Source organism: Pan paniscus, chromosome 1, assembly GCF_029289425.2.
Source record: "Pan paniscus chromosome 1, NHGRI_mPanPan1-v2.0_pri, whole genome shotgun sequence".
NCBI classification, from domain to species: Eukaryota; Metazoa; Chordata; class Mammalia; order Primates; family Hominidae; genus Pan; species Pan paniscus.
In genome coordinates this window covers 106,487,361-106,509,151 of record NC_073249.2, presented here as the reverse complement: position 1 = coordinate 106,509,151, position 21,791 = coordinate 106,487,361, and the positions used below count along the sequence as shown (strand labels likewise).

At 37.5% G+C, this 21,791-nt stretch overlaps 1 protein-coding gene across 2 annotated transcripts in view; it reads left to right on the top strand.

Moving 5' to 3' along the window:
* PTPN22 (protein tyrosine phosphatase non-receptor type 22) overlaps positions 1–21,791 on the top strand; it is a 56,430-nt gene that overhangs the window by 21,435 nt on the left and 13,204 nt on the right. The window contains exons 11-18 of one of the 2 annotated variants that reach the window (XM_003805655.7): positions 1,806–1,892; positions 11,496–11,572; positions 11,709–12,526; positions 15,143–15,226; positions 15,696–15,826; positions 16,998–17,025; positions 20,105–20,185; positions 20,427–20,542. In XM_003805655.7, the coding sequence (XP_003805703.1) occupies positions 1,806–1,892; positions 11,496–11,572; positions 11,709–12,526; positions 15,143–15,226; positions 15,696–15,826; positions 16,998–17,025; positions 20,105–20,185; positions 20,427–20,542 (1,422 nt within the window). The remainder of the gene's footprint in view (positions 1–1,805; positions 1,893–11,495; positions 11,573–11,708; positions 12,527–15,142; positions 15,227–15,695; positions 15,827–16,997; positions 17,026–20,104; positions 20,186–20,426; positions 20,543–21,791) is intronic. The other variant, XM_063606206.1, reaches the window with a different exon arrangement.

The window sequence follows — 21,791 nt, the reverse complement described above, 5'->3', positions numbered from 1 at the left end:
TTTAAGAGTTGGAAGACGCTGAAAAAGCCTTCACATTTTGGCGTTATCAAACAACTAACTGAACTTGACAGTTGTAGCTGTTTTTTCTGACACTACTGTAACCAGGAAATGGCACTGTAACCAGATGAGAGCTTCCTGTCTGATTTTTCTTTTTCTTCCTTCCTTTCTTTCTTTCCTTCCTTCCTTCCTTCCTTTCTTCCTTCCTTCCTTCCTTCCTTCCTTCTTTTGAGATGGAGTTTCACACTGTCACTCAGGCTGGAGTGCAATGGTGCGATCTTGGCTCACTGCAACTTCTGCCTGCCGGGTTCAAGCAAGTCTTCTGCCTCAGCCTCCCGAGTAGGTGGGACTCCAGGCACGCATCACCATGCCCAGCTAATTTTTTTTGTATTTTTAGTGGAGATGGGGTTTCACCATGCTGGCCAGGCTGGTCTTGAACTCCTGATTTCGTGATCTGCCCGCCTCGGCCTCCCAAAGTGCTGGGATTACAGGCGTGAGCCACCATGCCCAGCCCTGATTTTTCTTTCTTAAAAAGATTAGCCAGATGTGGTGACTCACGCCTATAATCTCCGCACTTTGGGAGGCTGAGGCAGGTGGATCACTTGAGCTCAGGAGTTCAAAACCAGCCTGGGCAACATAGTGAGACCCTGTCTCTACAAAAAATACAAAAATTATCAGGGTGTAGTGGCAGGTGCCTGCAGTCCCGACTTACTTGGGAGACTGAGGTGGGAGCATCACTTGAGCCTGGGAGGTCGAGGCTGCAGTAAGCCGAGACTGCATCACTGCACTCCAGCCTGGGCAACACGGTGAGACCGTGTCTCAAAATAAATAAATAAATAAATAAATAAATAAATAAATAAATAGCATACTAATGGCTGTGTTGAATGATATAGACTCTGCATTGTTTCCTGCTAAAATTATCTTTGAAAAAAAATTGTTCTTTATTTGTACAGAAATGTGTAAAGTGTCAGGGAAAACCCTGAATAGGCCCTTTCAGGTAAAACCCTGATTAGGCCCTTTCAGATAAAAAGTAGGTTCAAAATTAAGTGCTTGAGAAAGTACAGGCAAAAACAGAGTAGTAATAACTCATAAACCTTGTAATAGTAGAGGTCTCATTTCTCTATGGTGAAATCCTTTTGTAACCACAAATTTCAAAACCTTATTTAGTGGTTTACTTTTTTTTGGTATCTTTATTAGGACAAAATTTTAGCAACTTTATCTAAATGCACTGAACTAAGAGTGTGGAAATTAAGTTTCTAAGCCAAGCCCTGGAAATTCCTTCTGAATGACCTGGGATAAACTGTTTGTAAATAGGTATAAATAGCTTATCTACTTTATAGAGCAATTGTGAGGACCAAATTAAAGCGTAGACATTGAAGTTATCTATCTATACACCAACCACTATCTCTTTTTCCAGAAAAGATGAAGGTTGCTTACAAAAAATCCATCTAGAATGAAATATTTTTTTTTTAATGTGAGCAAGGGAAACAGAATTAGAGAAATGATGGTGGAGAGAAAGATAAGAAACTAGGGTTAGAACATAAAAGAAACAAGTCATAAGATTCCTGTACATTAGTTAGAGGTGTATCAAATATTTAGCTATTTTCAGCAGCATAAAAGTGCTTTGAAATCTGAAGTGAACTACGTAAGCATAAGGCATTGTTAGTAAGTTTAATAACATGCCGATCGTCCTTTTGGGTCTGCTATATTAGGATTTGATTGGTGTTCATATTCCTAAAATCTGGTCCTGTTGTTCACCAATTTTTTTGTTTTTGTTTTCATTTGTTCTGGGTTGTGATGCTCTTCAGGAACAATATGAACTGGTCTACAATGCTGTATTAGAACTATTTAAGAGACAGATGGATGTTATCAGAGATAAACATTCTGGAACAGAGGTAAAATTTAAACTAGATATTATGTCAAAAAAATTTTCATACTTGCTTTTGGTCAAGGGATGTCAGATTTGTTGCAGGATTTATCTATTGTCACAACTAAATTGAGAGCGTCAGGTGTGCATAGGGCTGCACTGAAAATTTCCTGTGGAAAATGACAAATTAATTTGATGTAATTTAACTTAAAAAATTAATCTCACTAAGTCCGGTGTCTCACACCTGTAATCCCAGCATTTTGGGAGCTCGAGGCAGGCAGATCACCTGAGGTCAGGAGTTCAAGACCAGCCTGGCCAACATGGTGAACCCCATCTCCAAAAAAAAAAAAAATTTAGCCAGGAGTGGTGGGGCATACCTGTAGTCCCAGCTACTCCAGAGGCTGAGGCAGGAGGATTGCTTGAACCTGGGAGGTGGAGGTCGCAGTGAGCTGAAATGGCACCACAGCACTCCAGCCTGGGCAACAAAGTGAGACCTTGTCTCAAAGAGAAATAAAAATTTAAAAATAATCTCTTGGCTGGGCAAGGTGGTTCATGCCTGTAATCCCAGCACTTTGGAAGGCCAAGGTGGAAGGATTGTTCAAGCCTAGGAGTTTGAGAGCAGCCTCAGCAACATAGCAATTGTCTCTACAAAAAAATTTTTCCAAATGGCCGGGTGCAGTGGTTCACGCCTGTAATCCCAGCACTTTGGGAGGCCAAGGTGGGGTTTTGCCATATTGACCAGGCTGGTCTTGACCTGGGATCAGGAGTTCAAGACCAGCCTGGCCAACATGGTGAAACCCCGTCTCTACTAAAAATACAAAAATTAACTGGGCATGGTGATGTGCACCTGTAATCCCAGCTACTCAGGAGGCTGAGGCATGAGAATCATTTGAACCCAGGAGGCGGAGGTTGCAGTGATCTGAGATTGCACCACTGCACTCCAGCCTAAGTGACAGAGCAACACTCTGTTAAAAAAAAAAAAAAAGCCCCAGCAAAAAGAGAAGGCTTAACTAAGATTCAGAGTCTCATAACAATGTGAAAATACCCAGATTTCAGTTGAAAATCACTTATTATACCAAGAACCAGGAAGATCTCAAACTGAATTTAAATAAGGACAATAGGTGACAACACCGAGATGATACAGATGTCAGAATTATCTGACAAGGATTTTAAAGCAGCCAAGATAAAAATGCTTCAGTGAGCAATTAAAAACATGGTTAAAACAACAACAGCAAAACAATAAAAAGAATGAAAATATAAAAAAATTAAAAAGGTAAAAACATGCTTAAACCAAATTAAAAAATACAAAGCCTCATCAAAAAAAAAAAAAAAAAGAGTCTCAGCAAAGAAACAAGATATAAAGAGAACCAAATGGAAATTTTAGAACTTAAAAATACAGTAACTGAAGCAAAATAGATGGGTTCAGCAGCAGAATAGAGGGTACGGAAAAAAGAATTAATGAATTGAAAAGTAGAACAATAGAAATTGCCCAGTCTGAGCAACAGTGATAAAAGAGACTGAAAAAAAATAAACAGAGCTGCAGGGAACTAAGGGACAAAAAAAAAAAAAAAAAATCTAGCATTGGGTCATCAAAACTCCAGAAAGAAAAGAGAAAGGGCAGGGCTGAAAAAGTACTGGAAGATACATCATAATTAAATTTCTGAAAACAAAAAATGACAAAAAAGTTTTAGAAATCAGCCAGAAAAAGATGACACCTTAACTGTAGGAGGAAAACAATTAGAATGACAGCAGATTTTGCATTAGGAATCATAGAGGTCAGAAGGAAGTGGCACAATATTTTCCAAGTGCTGAAAGAAAATAACTGTCAATCCAGAGTTTTACACCCAGTGAAAACATCCTTCAGGGCTGAAGGGGAAATCAAGACATTCTCAGATGAAGAAAAACTAAGATAATCTGTTACCAGTAGACCTACCCTAAAAAAATGGCAAAGGAAACTTTCTAAACCGAAAGGGAATGATGAAAGAAGGAAGAAAGAACATAATAAACAAATGTGGGTAAATATAATAAACTTTCCTTCTCCTCTTGAGTTTTATAAATTATGTTTTACAATTGAAGCAAAAATATAACACTGACTGATGTTGTTCTAAATGTATTAAAGGAAATATTTTAAATGATTATAACAGGAGGATGGTAAGAAACATAAAGGAAGGTAAGGCTTCCACACTTGAACTGGTAAAATGATAACACCAGTAGAGTGTGATACCGTATATCTATGTCTGTATCTAGAGCCATGACTAAAAAAAGAGATATAATAAAACACACTATAGGTAAATCAAAATGGAATTCTAAAAAATGCAGGAAAGAGAAAGCATCAGGGAAAAGAAAAGAGCAATGAGAAACAGAAAGAATAAAGAGAAAACAAAAAATAAAATAGCAGAATGAAACTTGACCATATTAATAATTACATTAAACATATAAGCCTAAATACACCAATATTTACTGGTGGTAGAGTGAATTGCCAGACTGGCATAGAGAATTAAAAAACAATTCAACTATATGTTGTCTATGAGAAACTCACTTCAAATATATAAGAGGGCTAAAAACAAAGGAATGGAAAAAAGTTATATCAGTAAACATGAATCAAAGGAAAGCAGGAGTGGCTATGTTAATATCAGATAAAGTAGACTTCAGAGCAAAGACAATTATCAGAGATAGGGAAAGATAATGATAAAAGGGTCAATCTGCCAGTAAGACATAATAGTCCTAAATGTATATAGACCAAACAATGAAATTGCAAAATATGTGAAGAAAAACTCATAGAACTTAAAGGAGAGAAAAAGATGATTCACAGTCATAGCCAGAGACTTCAATATTCTTCTTTCAACAATTTTGATAGAACTAGACAGAAAACCAGCAAGGATATAGGTGAACTCAACACCACTAACTGACAAAATCTAGTTGACACTTACAGAACACTCTACCTAATAAGAATACACATTCTTTTAAAGTGCTTATGGAAAATATATATCAAGATAGAGTATATCCTGAGCCATAAAAATCTGAAAAATTTGAAAAATTTTTTAAAATTGAAATTAGCCTGGGAGCAGTGGCTCACACCTGTAATCCCAGCACTTTGGGAGGCCAAGGCAGACGGATCACATGAGGTCAGGAATTTGAGACCAGCCTGGTCAGCCTGGCCAAACCCCATCTCTACTAAATATACAAAAATTAGCCAGGTGTCGTGGTGGGCACCTGTAATCCCAGTTACGTGGGAGGCTGAGGAAGGAGAATCACTTGAACCCGAACCTGGTAGGCGGAGGTTGCAGTGAGCCGAGATAGCATCACTGCACTCCAGCCTGGCCAACAAAGTGAGACTCTGTCTCAAAAACAAAAACAAAAACAAAAACAAAAACAAAACAACCGAAATTATACAGAATATATTTTCTAACCACAATAGAATCAAATTAGAAATCAGTAACAGAGACCGGGCATGGTGGCTCTTGCCTGTAATCCTAGCACTTTGAGAGGCCAAGGTGGGAGGATTCCTTGAGGCCAGGAGTTCAAAATGATCCTGGGTAACACAGGGGGACCCCCGTCTCTACAAAAATTAAAAACTCAGCCAGGTGTGATGGCATGTGCCTGTAGTCCCAGCTACTCAGGGGGCTGAGGTGGGAGGATTGCTTGAGCCTGGGAGGTCAAGGCTGCAGTCAACTGGGATTGTGCCACTGCACTCCAACCTGGGTGACAGAGCAATACCCTGTCTCAAAAATTAATTAACTAATTTAAAAAAGAAAAAAAATCAGTAACAGAAAGGTAACGGAAAAGTATCCAAATCCTTGGAAATCAAACCACACTTTTCTAAATAATCTATTGGGTCAAAGAGAAAGTCTCAAAGGAAATAAAGAAACACACTGAATTAAACAAAAATGAAAATACAACATACCAAAATTTATGAGACAGAAGCAATAGCAGTACTGAGAGGGAACTTTATAGCACTAAGTGCATCCATTAGAAAACAGTATAGGTCTCAATAATCTAAGCTGTCACTCCAAGAATATAGAAAAAGAAATAAAGAGCAGAAATCAATGAAATTGGAAACAATAATAGAGAAAAATCAGAATCGGTTTTTTGTTTGTTTTTGTTTTTTTGAGACAGAGTTTCACTCTATCACCCAGGCTGGAGTGCAGTGGCATGATCTTGGCTCACTGCAACTTCCGCCTCCCAGGTTCAAGCGATTCTCCTGCCTTAGCCTCCCAAATAGCTGGGACTACAGGTATGTGCCACCATGGCCAGCTAATTTTTCTATTTTTGTAGAGATGGGGTTTTGCCATGTTGGCCAGGCTGGTCTTGAACTCCTGACTATCTGCTTGCCTCGGCCTCCCAAAGTGCTGGGATTACAGGCGTGAGCCAAGGCATCCAGCCTGGTTTTTTTAAAAGATAAAAAAAAATCATTCTTTAACAAGATCAATGAAATTGACAAACCTTTTTAAAAACTGACACAGATAAAAAGGGAGAAAATGAAAATTACCAATATCAGGAATGAAATAGGAGCTATGTTGTCCAGGCTGGTCTTGAACTCCTGGGCTCAAGGGATTTTCCTGCCTTGGCCCCCCAAAGTGCTAGGATTACAGGCGTGAGTCACCACACCCGGCCCAGAATGGATTATTTTCTCAAACACAATCTACCACAATTTACTCAGCATGACATAGATAATTTGAGTAGCCCCTTAGTGATTAGAAAAATTGAATTTGTAATTTTAAAACTCCCAAAAAAGAAATCTCAGGCCCACATAGTTTCACTAGAGAATTCTATCAAATGGATAAGGAAGAATTAACACCAATTTTATACAGTCTATACTAGGAAATAGAAAAGGAAGAGATACTTTCCAATTAATATTTTTATTGTAGTACAATATATCATTTTAATTTACTATTTTAGCCGTTTTTAAGTGTACAATGTAGTGTCATTAAGTATATTCACAATGTTGAGTGACTATCACTATTTCTGGAACTTTCATTATTCTAAACAGACACTCTGTATCCATTAAACAATAACTCCCTATTCTCCCCTCCCACTGGCCCCTGGCAACGATCCTTCTACTTTCTGTCTCTATGAATTTGACTACTGTAGGTACCTGATATGGGTGGAATCATATAGTATTTGTCCTTTTGTGTCTGGCTTATTTCACTTAGCGTAATGTCCTCAAGGTTCATCCATGTTGTAATGTGTCACAATTTTCTTACTCATTAAGGCTGAATAATATTCCATTGTATATGTTTATACACACACACACCACACACACACGCACACATTTTGTTTATCCATTCATCCATCAATGGATACTTGAGTTCCTTCCACTTTTTGGCTGCTGTAATGCTGTGATGACCACGGGTATACAAATATATATTTGTATCCCTGCTTTTAATTACTTTGGGTATAACCCAGAAGTGGAATTACATGTGGTAATTCTATGTTTAGTTTTCTTTTAGAACAGCCATACTCTTTTCCATAGCAGCTGTGCCATTTTACATTCCCACCAACAGTACACAAGGATTCCAATTTCTCTACATCCTGGCCAACACTTTTTATTTTCTGTTTTTTGTTTGTTTGTTTGTCTTTTGAGCACAGTCTCGCTCTGTTGCCAGGCTGGAGTGCAGTGGCGCAATCTTGGCTCAATGCAACCTCCGCCTCCCGGGTTCAAGCGATTCTCCTGCCTCAGCCTCCCGAGTAGCTGGGATTACAGGCACATGCCACCACGCCCAGATAATTTTTGTATTCTTAGTAGAGATGGGGTTTCACCATGTTAGCCAGGATGGTCTCAATCTCTTGACTTCGTGATTCGCCGGCCTCGGCCTCCCAAAGTGCTGGGATTACAGGCATGAGCCACCACGCCTGGCTATTTTGTTTTTTTGATGGCAGCCATCCTAATTAGGTGTGAAGTGGTATCTCATTGTGATTTTGATTTATATTTTCCTAATGATTAAACACCTTTCTGTGGTCTTATTGGCCATTTGTATATCCTCTTTGGAAAAATGTCTCTTCAAGTCCTTTGCCTTCTCCCACCCACCCCTACTTTTTTTTTAGTCAGGGTCTTGCTCTGTCATTCAGGCTGGAGTCCAGTGGCACCATCATGGCTCACTGAAGCCTCAAACTCTTGGGCCTTAAGTGATCCTCCCACCTCAGCTCCTGAGTAGCTGAAACTATAGGTATGCACTACCACACCAAGCTAATTTTTTTTTAACTTATTTTTTTAGAGACAGGGTCTCATTATGTTGCCCAGGCTAGTCTTGAACTCTTGGCCTCAAGGAGTCCTCCCATCTCAAACTCCCCAGTAGCTGAGACTACAAGCATGAGCCATGGTGCCCAGATTTTGCTCATTTTTTAATTGAGGCTGTATGCGGTGGCTCACGCCTGTAATCCCAGCACTTTGGGAGGCCGAGGCGGGCAGATCACTTGAGGTCAGGAGTTTGAGATCAGCCTGGCCAACATGGTGAAATCCCGTCTCTCCTACAAAGACAAAAATTAGCCGGGTGTGGTGGCGTGTGCCTGTAATCCCAGGTACTTGGGAGGCTGATGCAGGAGAATTGCTGGACCCCAGGAGGCAGAGGCTGCAGTGAGCCGAGATCGCACCACTGCACTCTAGCCTGGGTGACAGAGTAAGACTCTGTCCCCCTCCACCAAAAAAAAAAAAAAAGAGTTGTTTACATGTTGTTGAGTTTTAGGAATTCTCTATGTATTCTGGATATTGATCCCTTATCAGATATGTGATTTGCAAATACCGTCTTCCATTCAGTCAATGGGTTGCCTTTTTGCCTTTGTGTCCTTTGGTGTGTAAAAGTCTTAAATCTCAATGAAGTCCAATTTTCCTATTATTCTTTTGTTGTTTGTGCCTTTGGTGTCCTATCCAAGAAATCGTTGCCAAATCCAATGTCACAAAGCTTGCCCATTTTCTTATAAGAGTTTTACATTTTACTTCTTATGTTTAGGTATTTGATCAATTTTTGAGTTAATTTCTGTATCATAAGATAAGGGTCCAACTTCATTCTCTTTTTTTTTTTTTTTTCTTTGAGATGGAGTTTCGTTCTTGCTGCCCAGGGTGGAGTGCAATGGCGTGATCTCGGCTCACCGGAACCTCCACCTCCCTGGTTCAAGTGATTCTCCGGCCTCAGCCTCCTGAGTAGCTGGGATTACAGGCATGCGCCACCATGCCTGGCTAATTTTGTATTTTTAGTAGAGACGGGGTTTCTCCATGTTGGTCAGGCTGGTCTCAAACTCCCGACCTCAGGTGATCCACCCGCCTCAGCCTCCCAAAGTGCTGGGATTACAGGCATGAGCCACCGCACCCAGCCTCAACTTCATTCTTTTGCATGTGTATATTCAGTTTTTCCCAGAATCATTTATTGAAAACACTCTCCTTTCTCCATTGAATTTTCTTGGCACTTTTGTCAAAAATCAATTGCCCACCATATGTAAATGTTTTTTTCAAAGCTCTTCTATTCCATTGGTCTTTAGTCTATACTATGTCAGTACCACACTGTTTTAATTACTGTAGCTCTGTTGCAATTTTTGAAATCAGGTAGTGTGTCATTCAACTTTGCTCTTCTTTTTCAAGATTGTTTTGACTGTTCAGTGCCCCTTGAAATTCCATGAATTTTAGTCTGTTTTTTAAACAAATTATGTAAAAATGCCATTGGGTTTTTGATAAGAATTGCATTGCACTTGTAGATCACTTTGAATGTCTATTTATTTATATCTTATTTAATTTCTTTCAGCAAAGCTTTGTAGTTTTCAGTATACAAGTCTTTTGCCTCCTTGGTTAAATCTATTCCTAAGTATTTTATTCTTTTTGATGCCATTATAAATATAACTGTTTCCTTAATGTTCTTTTCAGATTGTTCATTGCTAATGTATAGAAATGCAACTCATTTTATGTGTTCATTTTACATCCTGCAACTTTGTTTATTAGCTCTAGCAGATTTTTTGTGGAATCCCATATATAAAGTCATGTCATCTGAGACTAGAGATAATTTTACTTCCTTTTTTTCCAATTTTTTTTTTTTTTTTTTTTTGAGATGGAATTAAGTTAGGGTCTTATTCTGTCGCCCAGGCTGGAATGCAGTGGTACGATCTCGGCTCACTTCAACCTCCGCCTCCTGGGCTCAAGCAAGTCTCCTGCTTCAGCCTCCCGAATAGGTGGGATTACAGGTGTGCACCACATGCCCGACTAATTTTTATATTTTTAATAGAGACGGGCTTTCACCATGTTGGCCAGGCTGGTTTCAAACTCCTGACCTCAAGGGATCCACCCACCTCGGCCTCCCAAAATGCTGGGATTACAGGCGTGAGCCACTGTGCGCAGCCTTTTTTTCCAATTTGAATGCTTTTTTTTTTTTTCTTGCCTAAGAACAAAATTAATTAAAAAAATTACTTTGGCTAGAACTTTAGTACTATGTTGAATAGAAGTGGTAAAAGTTGGCATTCTTGTCTTGTTTTTGATCTTAGGGGAAAGTTTAAGTCTTTCATGTATGAATATGATGTTAGTTATGGGTTTTCATATATGGCCTCTATCATGTTGAGAACATTTCCTTATATTCCTATTTTGTTAAGTGATTTTAACATGAATTTTGTCAAATGCTTTTTCTGCATCAACTGAGATGTTCAAAATGGATTTTAACATCTCTGAAATGAAGATATATTTTATAATCAATTATATTTTAAGATTCTATGAACCACAATAACATATTTCATAATATGATAATTGCTATAAAAAATAAGGATTGGGAAGCTGAGGTGAGAGGAGCACTTGAACCCAGGAGGTCAACACCGCAGTGAGCCATGTTTGTGCCACTGCACTCCAGCCTGGGTAACAGAATAAGACCCTAACTTAATTTAAAAAAAAAAAAGATTGAGGCCAGGCACTGTGGTACACACCTGTAGTGTCCCAGCTACTTGGGAGGCTGAGGTAGGAGGACTGCTTGAGCCCAGAAGTTTGAGGCCAGACTGGGCAATATAGCGAGGCCCTGTCTCTTAAAAAAGAAGAAGATTGAGCATGGCTGGACAGGGGAAGAAATGTGATTTTAGGTTGGGTGGTCAGGGAAGGTTTCCTTATGCAGATGACAGTTAAGCAGAGATCTAATTACTTAGAAGGAGCCAGCCATGCAAAATTTGGAGCAAAAATATATTAATCCGGGGGAATAGTAAGTGTAAAAGCCTTGACTTGGAAATAAGTTTGGCATGCTAAAGTAATGGCAAGAAAACCAGTATACCTAGAGCATAGTGAGGAGGAAAAGAGTAGAACAAGATGAAATAGGTCCAGAGACCTAATAAGTACCTGTAAAGGGCTGAGATGCTGAAATTTCTAAAGGCAGAGTGTTTTTGAGACTAAAGTTACCCACCAAAGAACATTTTTAAAACTCCCACATTTGAAAAGATGATGATATACACAAATCCTTTCTAGTTTCTGTAATACTATTAATCCTTTATTCTGGCCATCTCAGTATATGAACGAGTTCTTGCTGAGTTCAATATTTTGGAAGCTAATCTAACCCTTTCACGAATTATTTTAAATCTTTTTATTTCCTGAAAAATTACTTTTCAGCCTTCTAAATATTAAAATATCTTATTGACATTGCTTCACTGAAAACCAGCCTCTGACTTATTTCTTTTAAAGAGTCAAGCAAAGCATTGTATTCCTGAGAAAAATCACACTCTCCAAGCAGACTCTTATTCTCCTAATTTACCAAAAAGGTGAGTACAATTTTATATATCTAAATGTTGACTAATTGTGTCTGGGAGATGAATCTCATGCTTATACATCATTGTGATGCTAGGAAGCGGCCTGTTTGGGGTATGGTGTCATCATTACGCTTTCTTTTTGTTTTAGTACCACAAAAGCAGCAAAAATGATGAACCAACAAAGGACAAAAATGGAAATCAAAGAATCTTCCTCCTTTGACTTTAGGACTTCTGAAATAAGTGCAAAAGAAGAGCTAGTTTTGCACCCTGCTAAATCAAGCACTTCTTTTGACTTTCTGGAGCTAAATTACAGTTTTGACAAAAATGCTGACACAACCATGAAATGGCAGACAAAGGCATTTCCAATAGTTGGGGAGCCTCTTCAGAAGCATCAAAGTTTGGATTTGGGCTCTCTTTTGTTTGAGGGATGTTCTAATTCTAAACCTGTAAATGCAGCAGGAAGATATTTTAATTCAAAGGTGCCAATAACACGGACCAAATCAACTCCTTTTGAATTGATACAGCAGAGAGAAACCAAGGAGGTGGACAGCAAGGAAAACTTTTCTTATTTGGAATCTCAACCACATGATTCTTGTTTTGTAGAGATGCAGGCTCAAAAAGTAATGCATGTTTCTTCAGCAGAACTGAATTATTCACTGCCGTATGACTCTAAACACCAAATACGTAATGCCTCTAATGTAAAGCACCATGACTCTAGTGCTCTTGGTGTATATTCTTACATACCTTTAGTGGAAAATCCTTATTTTTCATCATGGCCTCCAAGTGGTACCAGTTCTAAGATGTCTCTTGATTTACCTGAGAAGCAAGATGGAACTGTTTTTCCTTCTTCTCTGTTGCCAACATCCTCTACATCCCTCTTCTCTTATTACAATTCACATGATTCTTTATCACTGAATTCTCCAACCAATATTTCCTCACTATTGAACCAGGAGTCAGCTGTACTAGGTAAGTTATTTTTTAAAGTTTGCATAGAATTTTAGATTTCATTTTGTTTCTATCGAATAGTTGGTTTCTTCTCCTCTTCCCTCTTCTCCTCTGCTTCTTCTCTTTCTTTCTTTTTTCTCTTTTTTTTCTTTTTTTTTTGAGATGGAGTCTCGCTCTGTCACCCAGGCTGGAGTGCAGTGGTGCAATCTTGGCTCAATGCAACTTCCGCCTCCAGAGTTCAAGCAATTCTCCTGCCTCAGCCTCCTGAGTAGCTGGGATTACAGGCGCACACCACCACGCCCGGCTAATTTTTGTATTTTTAGCAGAGATGGAGTTTCACCATGTTGGCCAGGATGGTCTTGATCTCTTGACTTCGTGATCTGCCTGCCTCGGCCTCCCAAAGTGCTGAGATTATAGGCATGAGCCACCACGCCTAGCCTGCTTCCTTCTCTTTCTTCTTCCTGCTACTCCTCAAATAAATACATTCCAGGAGTGTTTTAATGCTGTAATAAGTTGAAAATAGCAACATCAAACATAATATTCCATGAAACAGGCAACAATGGAAGCAATCAAGATCTGGTACAGGATCTGTACCAGCAGGAGTGCTTCTAAAGAAGGCACACCTCATTTCTAGAAATGTATATCAAAGGCTCACAATATACTGTTTTTTAAAAATATTTTTTTGAAACAGAATCTCACTATGTTGCCCATGCTGGAATGCAGTGGTGTGAACATTGCTCATTGCAGCCTTGATGTCCTGGGCTCAACCAATCCTCCCACCTCAGCCTCCCAAGTAGCTGGGACCACAGGGACACGCCACCATGCCTGGCTAATTTTTTTTTTTTTTTAGAAACGGGGTCTTGCTATGTTGCCCAGCCCGGTCTCGAAAATCTGGCCTCAAGCAATCCTCCCACCTTGGCCTCCCAAAGTGCTGGGATTACAGGTGCAAGCCACCACACCTAGCTTCAGAATTTACTCTTAACATATAGAAGCAGCTTCCAAAGGAAGAGCAGAAAAAATTTGATCAATAGCACCCAGATTTTTTGTTGCACAATTATGTGGCTAAAATGAGTTGAACATATTGCTAAAAATTGAATTCTCTTCCTGCAGGATTTGGAAGGGGAGAACCTGATTTCTTGCTCTTTTGTAGTAATCTCGTAGATGACAATACATGTTTAGTATTTTGTGTAAAAATTTTATCTTATGTATACCTTTACTTTCATGTTTTGTCTCTTTTATAATTCTGTATTTTTGCATATAATGCATATTGTTCTGTTTTACCGATTAGTTTGAAAGTAGAAATGAGCACCCTGTTAGAGATGATGACAATAATTTGATGTGGAAGATGATGAGGGAAAGCAATGAACAAGTTTAACTCCCTTAGGTATATCATCAAATAATTTGTAAAGCACATTCTACATAGAAAGGAGGTGGAGAAAACTTTTGCTCTATAACATTATTTATTGTAGAGTTTCTTAATAAATAGTTGTGTAGATCATTTGTAGCTTTGTTGCAAAAATATCTTATCTGGATCTAAGATGTTCCTTCTGTGATTAGATTATTTTATACATTTTTAACCATTTAAATGTATTTTCTTTTCTTAGATACTCAAAATACCTTAAACTTCTCTGAGCATCTGCATCATTAAAAAACAGAGCGAGACTCCGTCTCAAAAAAAAAAAATTAATTAATAAAAACATACCCTTATTTTCAGGGATTGTAACAATATCGTCATGTGCCATCTGGTGGCAGTTTCTTGTAATACCATTTAAAATGTTTAATAAAAACTGAATGTTTGTATAGAAATACAGAAGACTATCCTATACTGTTGTTTTGTAAAATGGAAAAATACCCATATTCTTGAATTTTGTATAGAATGAAGAGATACTGACATCTTTATGATTTTACCTAATGTATAACTGAACCTTTTACACGTCAAAGCACTTTATAATGCTTTATTATATAGTCTATGTAAAACAAAAGGAGTTATGTAAAAGTTAATTCAAAGCTTCCAAAATTAATATAATATTTTATGTTAACTGATACACCGTGACTCAATCAAAATGTTTTTGAGCTTTTATTTATTTATTTATTATTATTATTTTTTTTGAGACGGAGTGTCCTGCTGCCACCCAGGCTGGAATGCAGTGGTGCAATCTCGGCTCACTGCAAGCTCTGCCTTCCGGGTTCAAGCCATTCTCCCACCTCAGCCTCCCGAGTAGCTGGGACTACAGGGGCCCGCCACCACGCCCGGCTAATGTTTTGTGTTTTTAGTACAGACGCGGTTTCACCACGTTAGCCAGGATGGTTTCGATCTCCTGACCTTGTGATCTGCCCGCCTTGGCCTCCCAAAGTGCTGGGATTACAGGCGTGAGCCACCGCGCCCAGCCCTACTTTTGAGCTTTTAAAACAAACAATAAATGTTAAAGAATAAGCAAAAACCTCCTGGGTTTGTACCTTAAGAGAATTTATTTTGCTTTTTCCTTGAATGAACAAGTGCCAACTTTACTGATAATGTTGCTTCAACGGAATTTAAATATAAATTATGGTAAATTTATATTTAATATTAGAATGTAAGAATTTCCTTTGGATTGTTCTAATTAACAATTGTTACAATATTTTTGACATTTTGGATAGCAACTGCTCCAAGGATAGATGATGAAATCCCCCCTCCACTTCCTGTACGGACACCTGAATCATTTATTGTGGTTGAGGAAGCTGGTGAGTACAGTTCAGTAAGTATAAAATAAAGTGTGGGACGGGCATGGTGGCTCATGCCTTTAATTCCAGCACTTTGGGAAGCTGATGTGTGAGCCTTGAGTTTGAGGAGTTCATTGAGGCCAGGAGTTCAAGACTAGCCTGCACAACATAGTGAGACCTCATCTCTAAATTTTTTTTTTAATTTAGCAGAGCAATAGCAGCATGCATGTGTAGTCCCAACTATTTGGATGGTGGAGGTGAGAGGATCACTTGAGCCCAGGAGTTGGGGGCTGCAGTAAGCCATGATTGTGCCACTGCACTCCAGTCTGGGTGACAGAGCAAGACCCTGTCTCAAAAAATAAAATGAAGTGTGAATTAACTAGATTACTTCTCAGGTCCTTTCAATGTTTTATGTACTATTTGCTGAGCAACATTTGATGTCTAAAAGAATACTATTCTTAAGAACCGAACCATATTCACTTTCTTCCAGGAGAATTCTCACCAAATGTTCCCAAATCCTTATCCTCAGCTGTGAAGGTAAAAATTGGAACATCACTGGAATGGGGTGGAACATCTGAACCAAAGAAATTTGATGACTCTGTGAGACTTAGACCAAGCAAGGTCAATAATTTTTTAATGACTCTACTCATTTAGATTCAATAGACTACAGTTCTACTCCTTGTATTTTTAACACCCATCATTCAATAAATCCTAAGCACATACCAAATATAGAACAATGTGCTAGAGGATGTTGGGATAAAAAGGATGTATAAGACACAATTCTTGCCTGTAAGAAGCTTCTTGTCTAGTAGTAGAGATATAGGATGTGTACAAATCTTTATTTTTGCCTATATTTATTATAACAAAGCAAATGTGATCAATGTCATACGAAAGATAAAGAATTTCAAGTGTAGGATATGCCTCCAGGTTGGAAGTGATCAAGGAAGATTTAGTGAAAGAGGAAACATTTGAGCTGATTCTTGAAGGATAGTTAAGGCAAAAATAAATGTTTCATACTTAAGTAGGAAGCTTGTTCACTGTAGTCATTTGGTAGGCTGTATCATGTTTGCTGTGATAATATGTTATAGAGAATGACAGGTGTGCATATTACTTAAGATAAACCTTTTGGAATAGTGTGGTTGATGGTAAAGTCAGAGATGGGGGTGGGAGGGGTTTGTGGATTAAATAGAAAATAATTATTGAAAGTAGGTGTGTCCTGCTTCTGGAGGAAAAATAGAAGTGTATCTAAAAATGTTATGCATTTCTGTATAGTCTGTGAACCAATTCTCTTAAAATTTGAGAGATCAGAAAAATAATTAAACATTTTAAAGTACCTACAATTGCAATGCTGATAGGCAAATATTCTCTGCCTTTTAAATTATAATTCTAATGTACTAGTAATTATTATTGTCATTAATAATAGGCACATATATTTACTTTAACAACTCCCAGAGGAAAGAACAATCACTCTTCCAATGTTATGAAGTAACTTCAATTTCCGCAACTTACCTCTAATTAAATTTTCAGGGAAATGTTTCAGGTGGGACAGAAATAAGTCAGAAGGGGATCAATTTAGGACTAATTGCCATGGGATATAAAAATCAGTGTAAGAGTGAAAGATGCCATTTCATAATTCAGCACACTTACAAATTAGGAAAAATAGGGTTTACATTTCATAATTATCTCTACAGCTATATTACATATAAGTTCAAAAATGCCATTTTTTTGCTTTGAGTTTGTATAATTTGTATACATATTCTTCTTTCACTTTTCCTTTCTTTTTTTCTTTTAGAGTGTAAAACTCCGAAGTCCTAAATCAGGTAAAAATTTCTCTTGGCTTTAGATGACATTTAGCCCTAAGATTGGAAGAATGGTTCGTTAAGTTTAGAGTAATTCACTTCAGGAAGTTACTTGGTTCCCATAATAGCTTCCAGTATTCATTGATTTATTTCTGGCTTTCCCAGACTAGAAATTTTGTAAAGAGCAAGGTGAAGACAGGATTTTAGAATTCTGCTCCTTAATATATAACCTCTCTGAAATAATATATAAAAATTATTTCAGAGAGAATCTTTTAAAACTTTGCAGCTTTTCCACTATAGAGATTTTCCCACTGTTAACAGTGTGATTCAAAAAATTATTTCTGGCCACTTAATTCTTTAATTTGCTGTTGCCTCTCCAGTACTTGCCTGAGCTTTGCCTGTTTCATGCATTGAAGAACAAAAACTAACATTTATTGGGCACTTCCAGGTACTTTGTTTACATTATCACAAGTGGTAGTTGCCCTTAACATATTTATTCATACTGTCATATTATTCAAATACATATACAGATAATATAAAGGTTAAAAAACATGGGCTTTGCCAGGAATTTGAGGCTGCAGTGAGCTATAATGGCACCACTGCACCCAGCCTGTATGACAGAGCAAGATGCTGTCTCTAAAAAACATGACAACAGGCCAGGCGCAGTGGCTCACACCTGTAATCCCAGCACTTTGGGAGGCCAAAGCTGGTGGATCACGAGGTCAAGAGATCGAGACCATCCTGGCCAACATGGTGAAACCCTGTCTCTACTAAAAATTAGCTGGGCGTGGTGGCGGGTGCCTGTAGTCCCAGCTACTGGGGAGGCTGAGGCAGGAGAATCGCTTGAACCTGGGAGGTGGAGGTTGCAGTGAGCTGAGATTGCGCCACTGCACACCAGCCTGGGTGACAGAGCGAGACTCCATCTCAAAAACAAAACAAAACATGACAACAAAAACAAGGGCTTTAGAGTCAGATAGGCTTTAAGTCAAATCCCTGGTCTATGAAGAATTATCAACATGCATAAACTTGGTTAAATTACATACTTTCTCCTTCTATTTTTCTCATTTATAAAAGAAGAATAGAATCCCTTAGATAATTTTTATGAGGATTAAATACAATAATGTAAAGCTTTTAGCGTAGTACTTGTCAAATAAGTCCTCATTAAATATTATCAATTATAATTTTTATTAATCATTAAATAAGCATTTTACTAAGCAACTTCTGTGCACCTTACACAGGGTTAGAATAGGCAGGATGTATGAGAAAGAGTACTACTTAATGCTTATATTCAAATAGAGTAGATAAAATTAATACTCACATGGAACCACTAAGTGATAATCTGTGTGGCACTGACTGTAATCACCAGGAGTCTGGGAAAACAGGATGGCATTACTGGAGTGGTTAGGAAAGGTTTCGCTGAGTGGAAGAAAGAACTTTAAATAATTTGTATAGACAGAGAGAAAAAAGGAGGGAATTCCAGCAGCAGGGATCAGCCTACCAATGACTCAAAGGTAGAAATGAGCATGATGTGTATGGAGAAATGGTGAGTAGGCTATTTTTTTTGCAATAGATATTCTAGTTTGTGAAATACAGAAAATAAATTTGGTTAAATAAGACGTGGGGCAAGATTCTGAAGGACTTAAAAAAGCTAGTCACATGAAATATCCAGAATAGACAGATCCATAAAGATAGAAGCAGATTAGTGATTGCCAGGGGCTGGGGGAAAGAGGAAAATAAGGAGTGATGACTTAATGGGTGCAGTGTTTCCTTCTAGGGTGATAAAAAGTATTCTGGAACTAAATAGTGGTGATGGTTGTACAATACTGTGAATGTGCTAAATGTCACTAATGGCAAATCTTATGTGTATTTTACTACCCAAAGTTAGGCAGAGGAATTTACACCCAAAGTTAGGCAGAGGAATTTAGATTTAATGTAGTAAGTAACAGGCATTATGGGTTCTTTGTTAGGGGAGTATTAAGATGAAATGGAATTTTAGGGAAATAATTACTAGAATACTGTTAACGAACAACTTTAGTTTTCAGAATATTCCCTAACAGCAAACTGGAAGATGATGAACTACTTCAGAGTAGTTATTAAGTATTTATTAAATGCCTACTGTATGCCAGTTATTTTATTAGGTGCTAGAAATAAGTACTACACTTGTATGTATTACCTAGCATGTAAGAAATAAGACAATTTATTGATAAGACAAATTCTAAGGACTAAACAAACCCAATGACCAATGACATGTGAACCTCTTGTACTTTACTGCATTTTCATTTTCAAAAGGAATTAATATAATAGTAATACTCTGCACCATATAATTAAATGCTTATGTCAGTAGAATACCATCTGTATCTTCAGAAATTTACATCATGGGAAAATATGTCCATTACTGAAAATCTTCATCATGGAAAATTTCAAACACACATTTAAAACCTACCTTATCACACCAATAAAATTAATAATAATTCCTTAATAGTAACTAATATCCAGACTGTTCAGTTTTCAATTGTCTCAAAAATGTCTTTTTACAGTTGGTTTATTCAAATCTGGATTCAAACAAAATCTAAGCATTTCATTTGATTTGTATGTTTGTCTTCTTAAATCTGTCTTTTGAAATCTGTAACAGTTCCCCCTTCTTTTTTTAATATTTTCTTTTTAAATATATAACCGTTCTCCTTTCTATACTTTTCACATCATTTATTTGTTGAAGAGAGTGGGTCATTTGTCTTAAAAGACTGCTTAATATTCTAGATTTGGCTAATTGTATCACAATGGTTTTATTTAACATCCTCTATGCCCAATATTTCATGCAAAATGGTTGTTAGATCTAGAAGCTTGATTATATTCGGTTTCAGTGTCTTTGGGAGAATACTTCTGAAGTGAGCTATACATTTTTGATGAATCATAGGCTCATAGGCTAACGAGGTAGAAAAACAAAGTTCTTGAGGCTCCAGTCATTTTTCAGATAATATTTTATTTGGTGATTGTCGGTTAAGATTGATTGATTAAAAAATTATACAAAGAGAAAAGGGTGTTGACTTATGACTTTTAATTGATGGATTTCTCTGGTTTATTGTATACTTTCTTATCACAGAACTACATCAAGATCGTTCTTCTCCCCCACCTCCTCTCCCAGAAAGAACTCTAGAGTCCTTCTTTCTTGCCGATGAAGATTGTAAGTGGTAGCACTTTCTCTCAAAAAAATCATAAAAATGAAAATGTTAAAAGATTAACAATAAAGTAGGACCTAAATGGAAAGGTACAAAAATGATTACACAAAAGAATACATTTTAAAAGCCCCTAATATATAGTCAAAATAATGCCCAAAAAAGCCAAGCTAACAATTTATTATATGTAACATGAAGGCTTAAGAAGGTATGCAATGGAACATGTTTTTCTCCTTTTTTCTTTTTAAGGTATGCAGGCCCAATCTATAGAAACATATTCTACTAGCTATCCTGACACCATGGAAAATTCAACATCTTCAAAACAGACACTGAAGACTCCTGGAAAAAGTTTCACAAGGAGTAAGGTAAAGAAGATAAGAGTTTTAGGAAACATGCCGGAAACTTTCCCTTACTGAAAGTTTCCCCCTCCCCAGAATTAAGATGGAAAATTAGATTAAATATCTTTATTAAAACTAATTGTTGATATTATAACAGTCAAAATTAATAGAAGGAAACGAAAAAGAAGAAAAAATACAACTTAAAGAGGCATTTGTCAGAGGGAGAGGACCAGAAAAAATACCTATTGGGTACTATGCTTATTACCTGGGTGACAAAATTATCTGTACAGCAAACCCTTGTGACACACAGTTTACCTACATAACAAACTGGCACACATACCCCTGAACCTAAAATAAAAATTAAAAAATAAAAATAAAAATAAATGAAGAAAAAAAAAATCCACTTCTCCCTAAGGTTGATTTATAAATGTAAAAGATGCCCAAGGAAACTACCAACTTGTTTATTTCTGGAACTAGATAAACTGAATTCAAAGTTCACATGGGAGTAGGGGGAAGCAGGACTAGTCAGAAACCTGCAAATAAATAATAAATAAAAATAGTTCAGATAAATGTCTTTCTAAAATAATTTTTAAAAATAAAAATAAATAAAAAGAAAAACAATGAAAGAGAGTCACCTTAGCAGATATTTGAATATGGCAAAGCCTCAATTAAAATGGCATGATAGGCCCAGCATGGTGGCTCATGCCTGTAATCCCAGCCTTTGGGAGGCCAAGGCGGGCAGATCACTTGAGCTCAGGATTCGAGACCAGCCTGGGCAACATGGCAAAACCCCGTCTCTACCAAAAATACAAAAAATTAGCCGGGCATGGTGCTGTGTGCCTGCAGTCCCAGCTACTCAGGAGGCTGAGGTGGGAGGATTGGTCGAGCCTGGAAGGTGGAGACTGCAGAGATTATGCCACTGTACTCCAGCCTGGGTGACAGAGTGAGACGTCATCTCAAAAATTTAAATATAAATATAAAATGGCATATTAGTGTATAAAAAGAAACATATACGAGCAGAGTAAAAGGGAAAGTTCTGAAATAGATCCAAATATATGTAGAAATTTAGTATACAATGAAGGTGGTATCTCAAAATCAGGGGATAAAGATGGATGGTTTAATAACTGTTGTTGGATCAAATAACCACCTGAAAAAAAGCAGGGTCTATTCCTTACATATATACCAGGATAAATTCTAAGTGGCTAAATGATTAAAATGTTAAAAAAACAAAAACAAAAACCTCAATCCATAGAAGACCTAAAGAAACTTGGAAAGA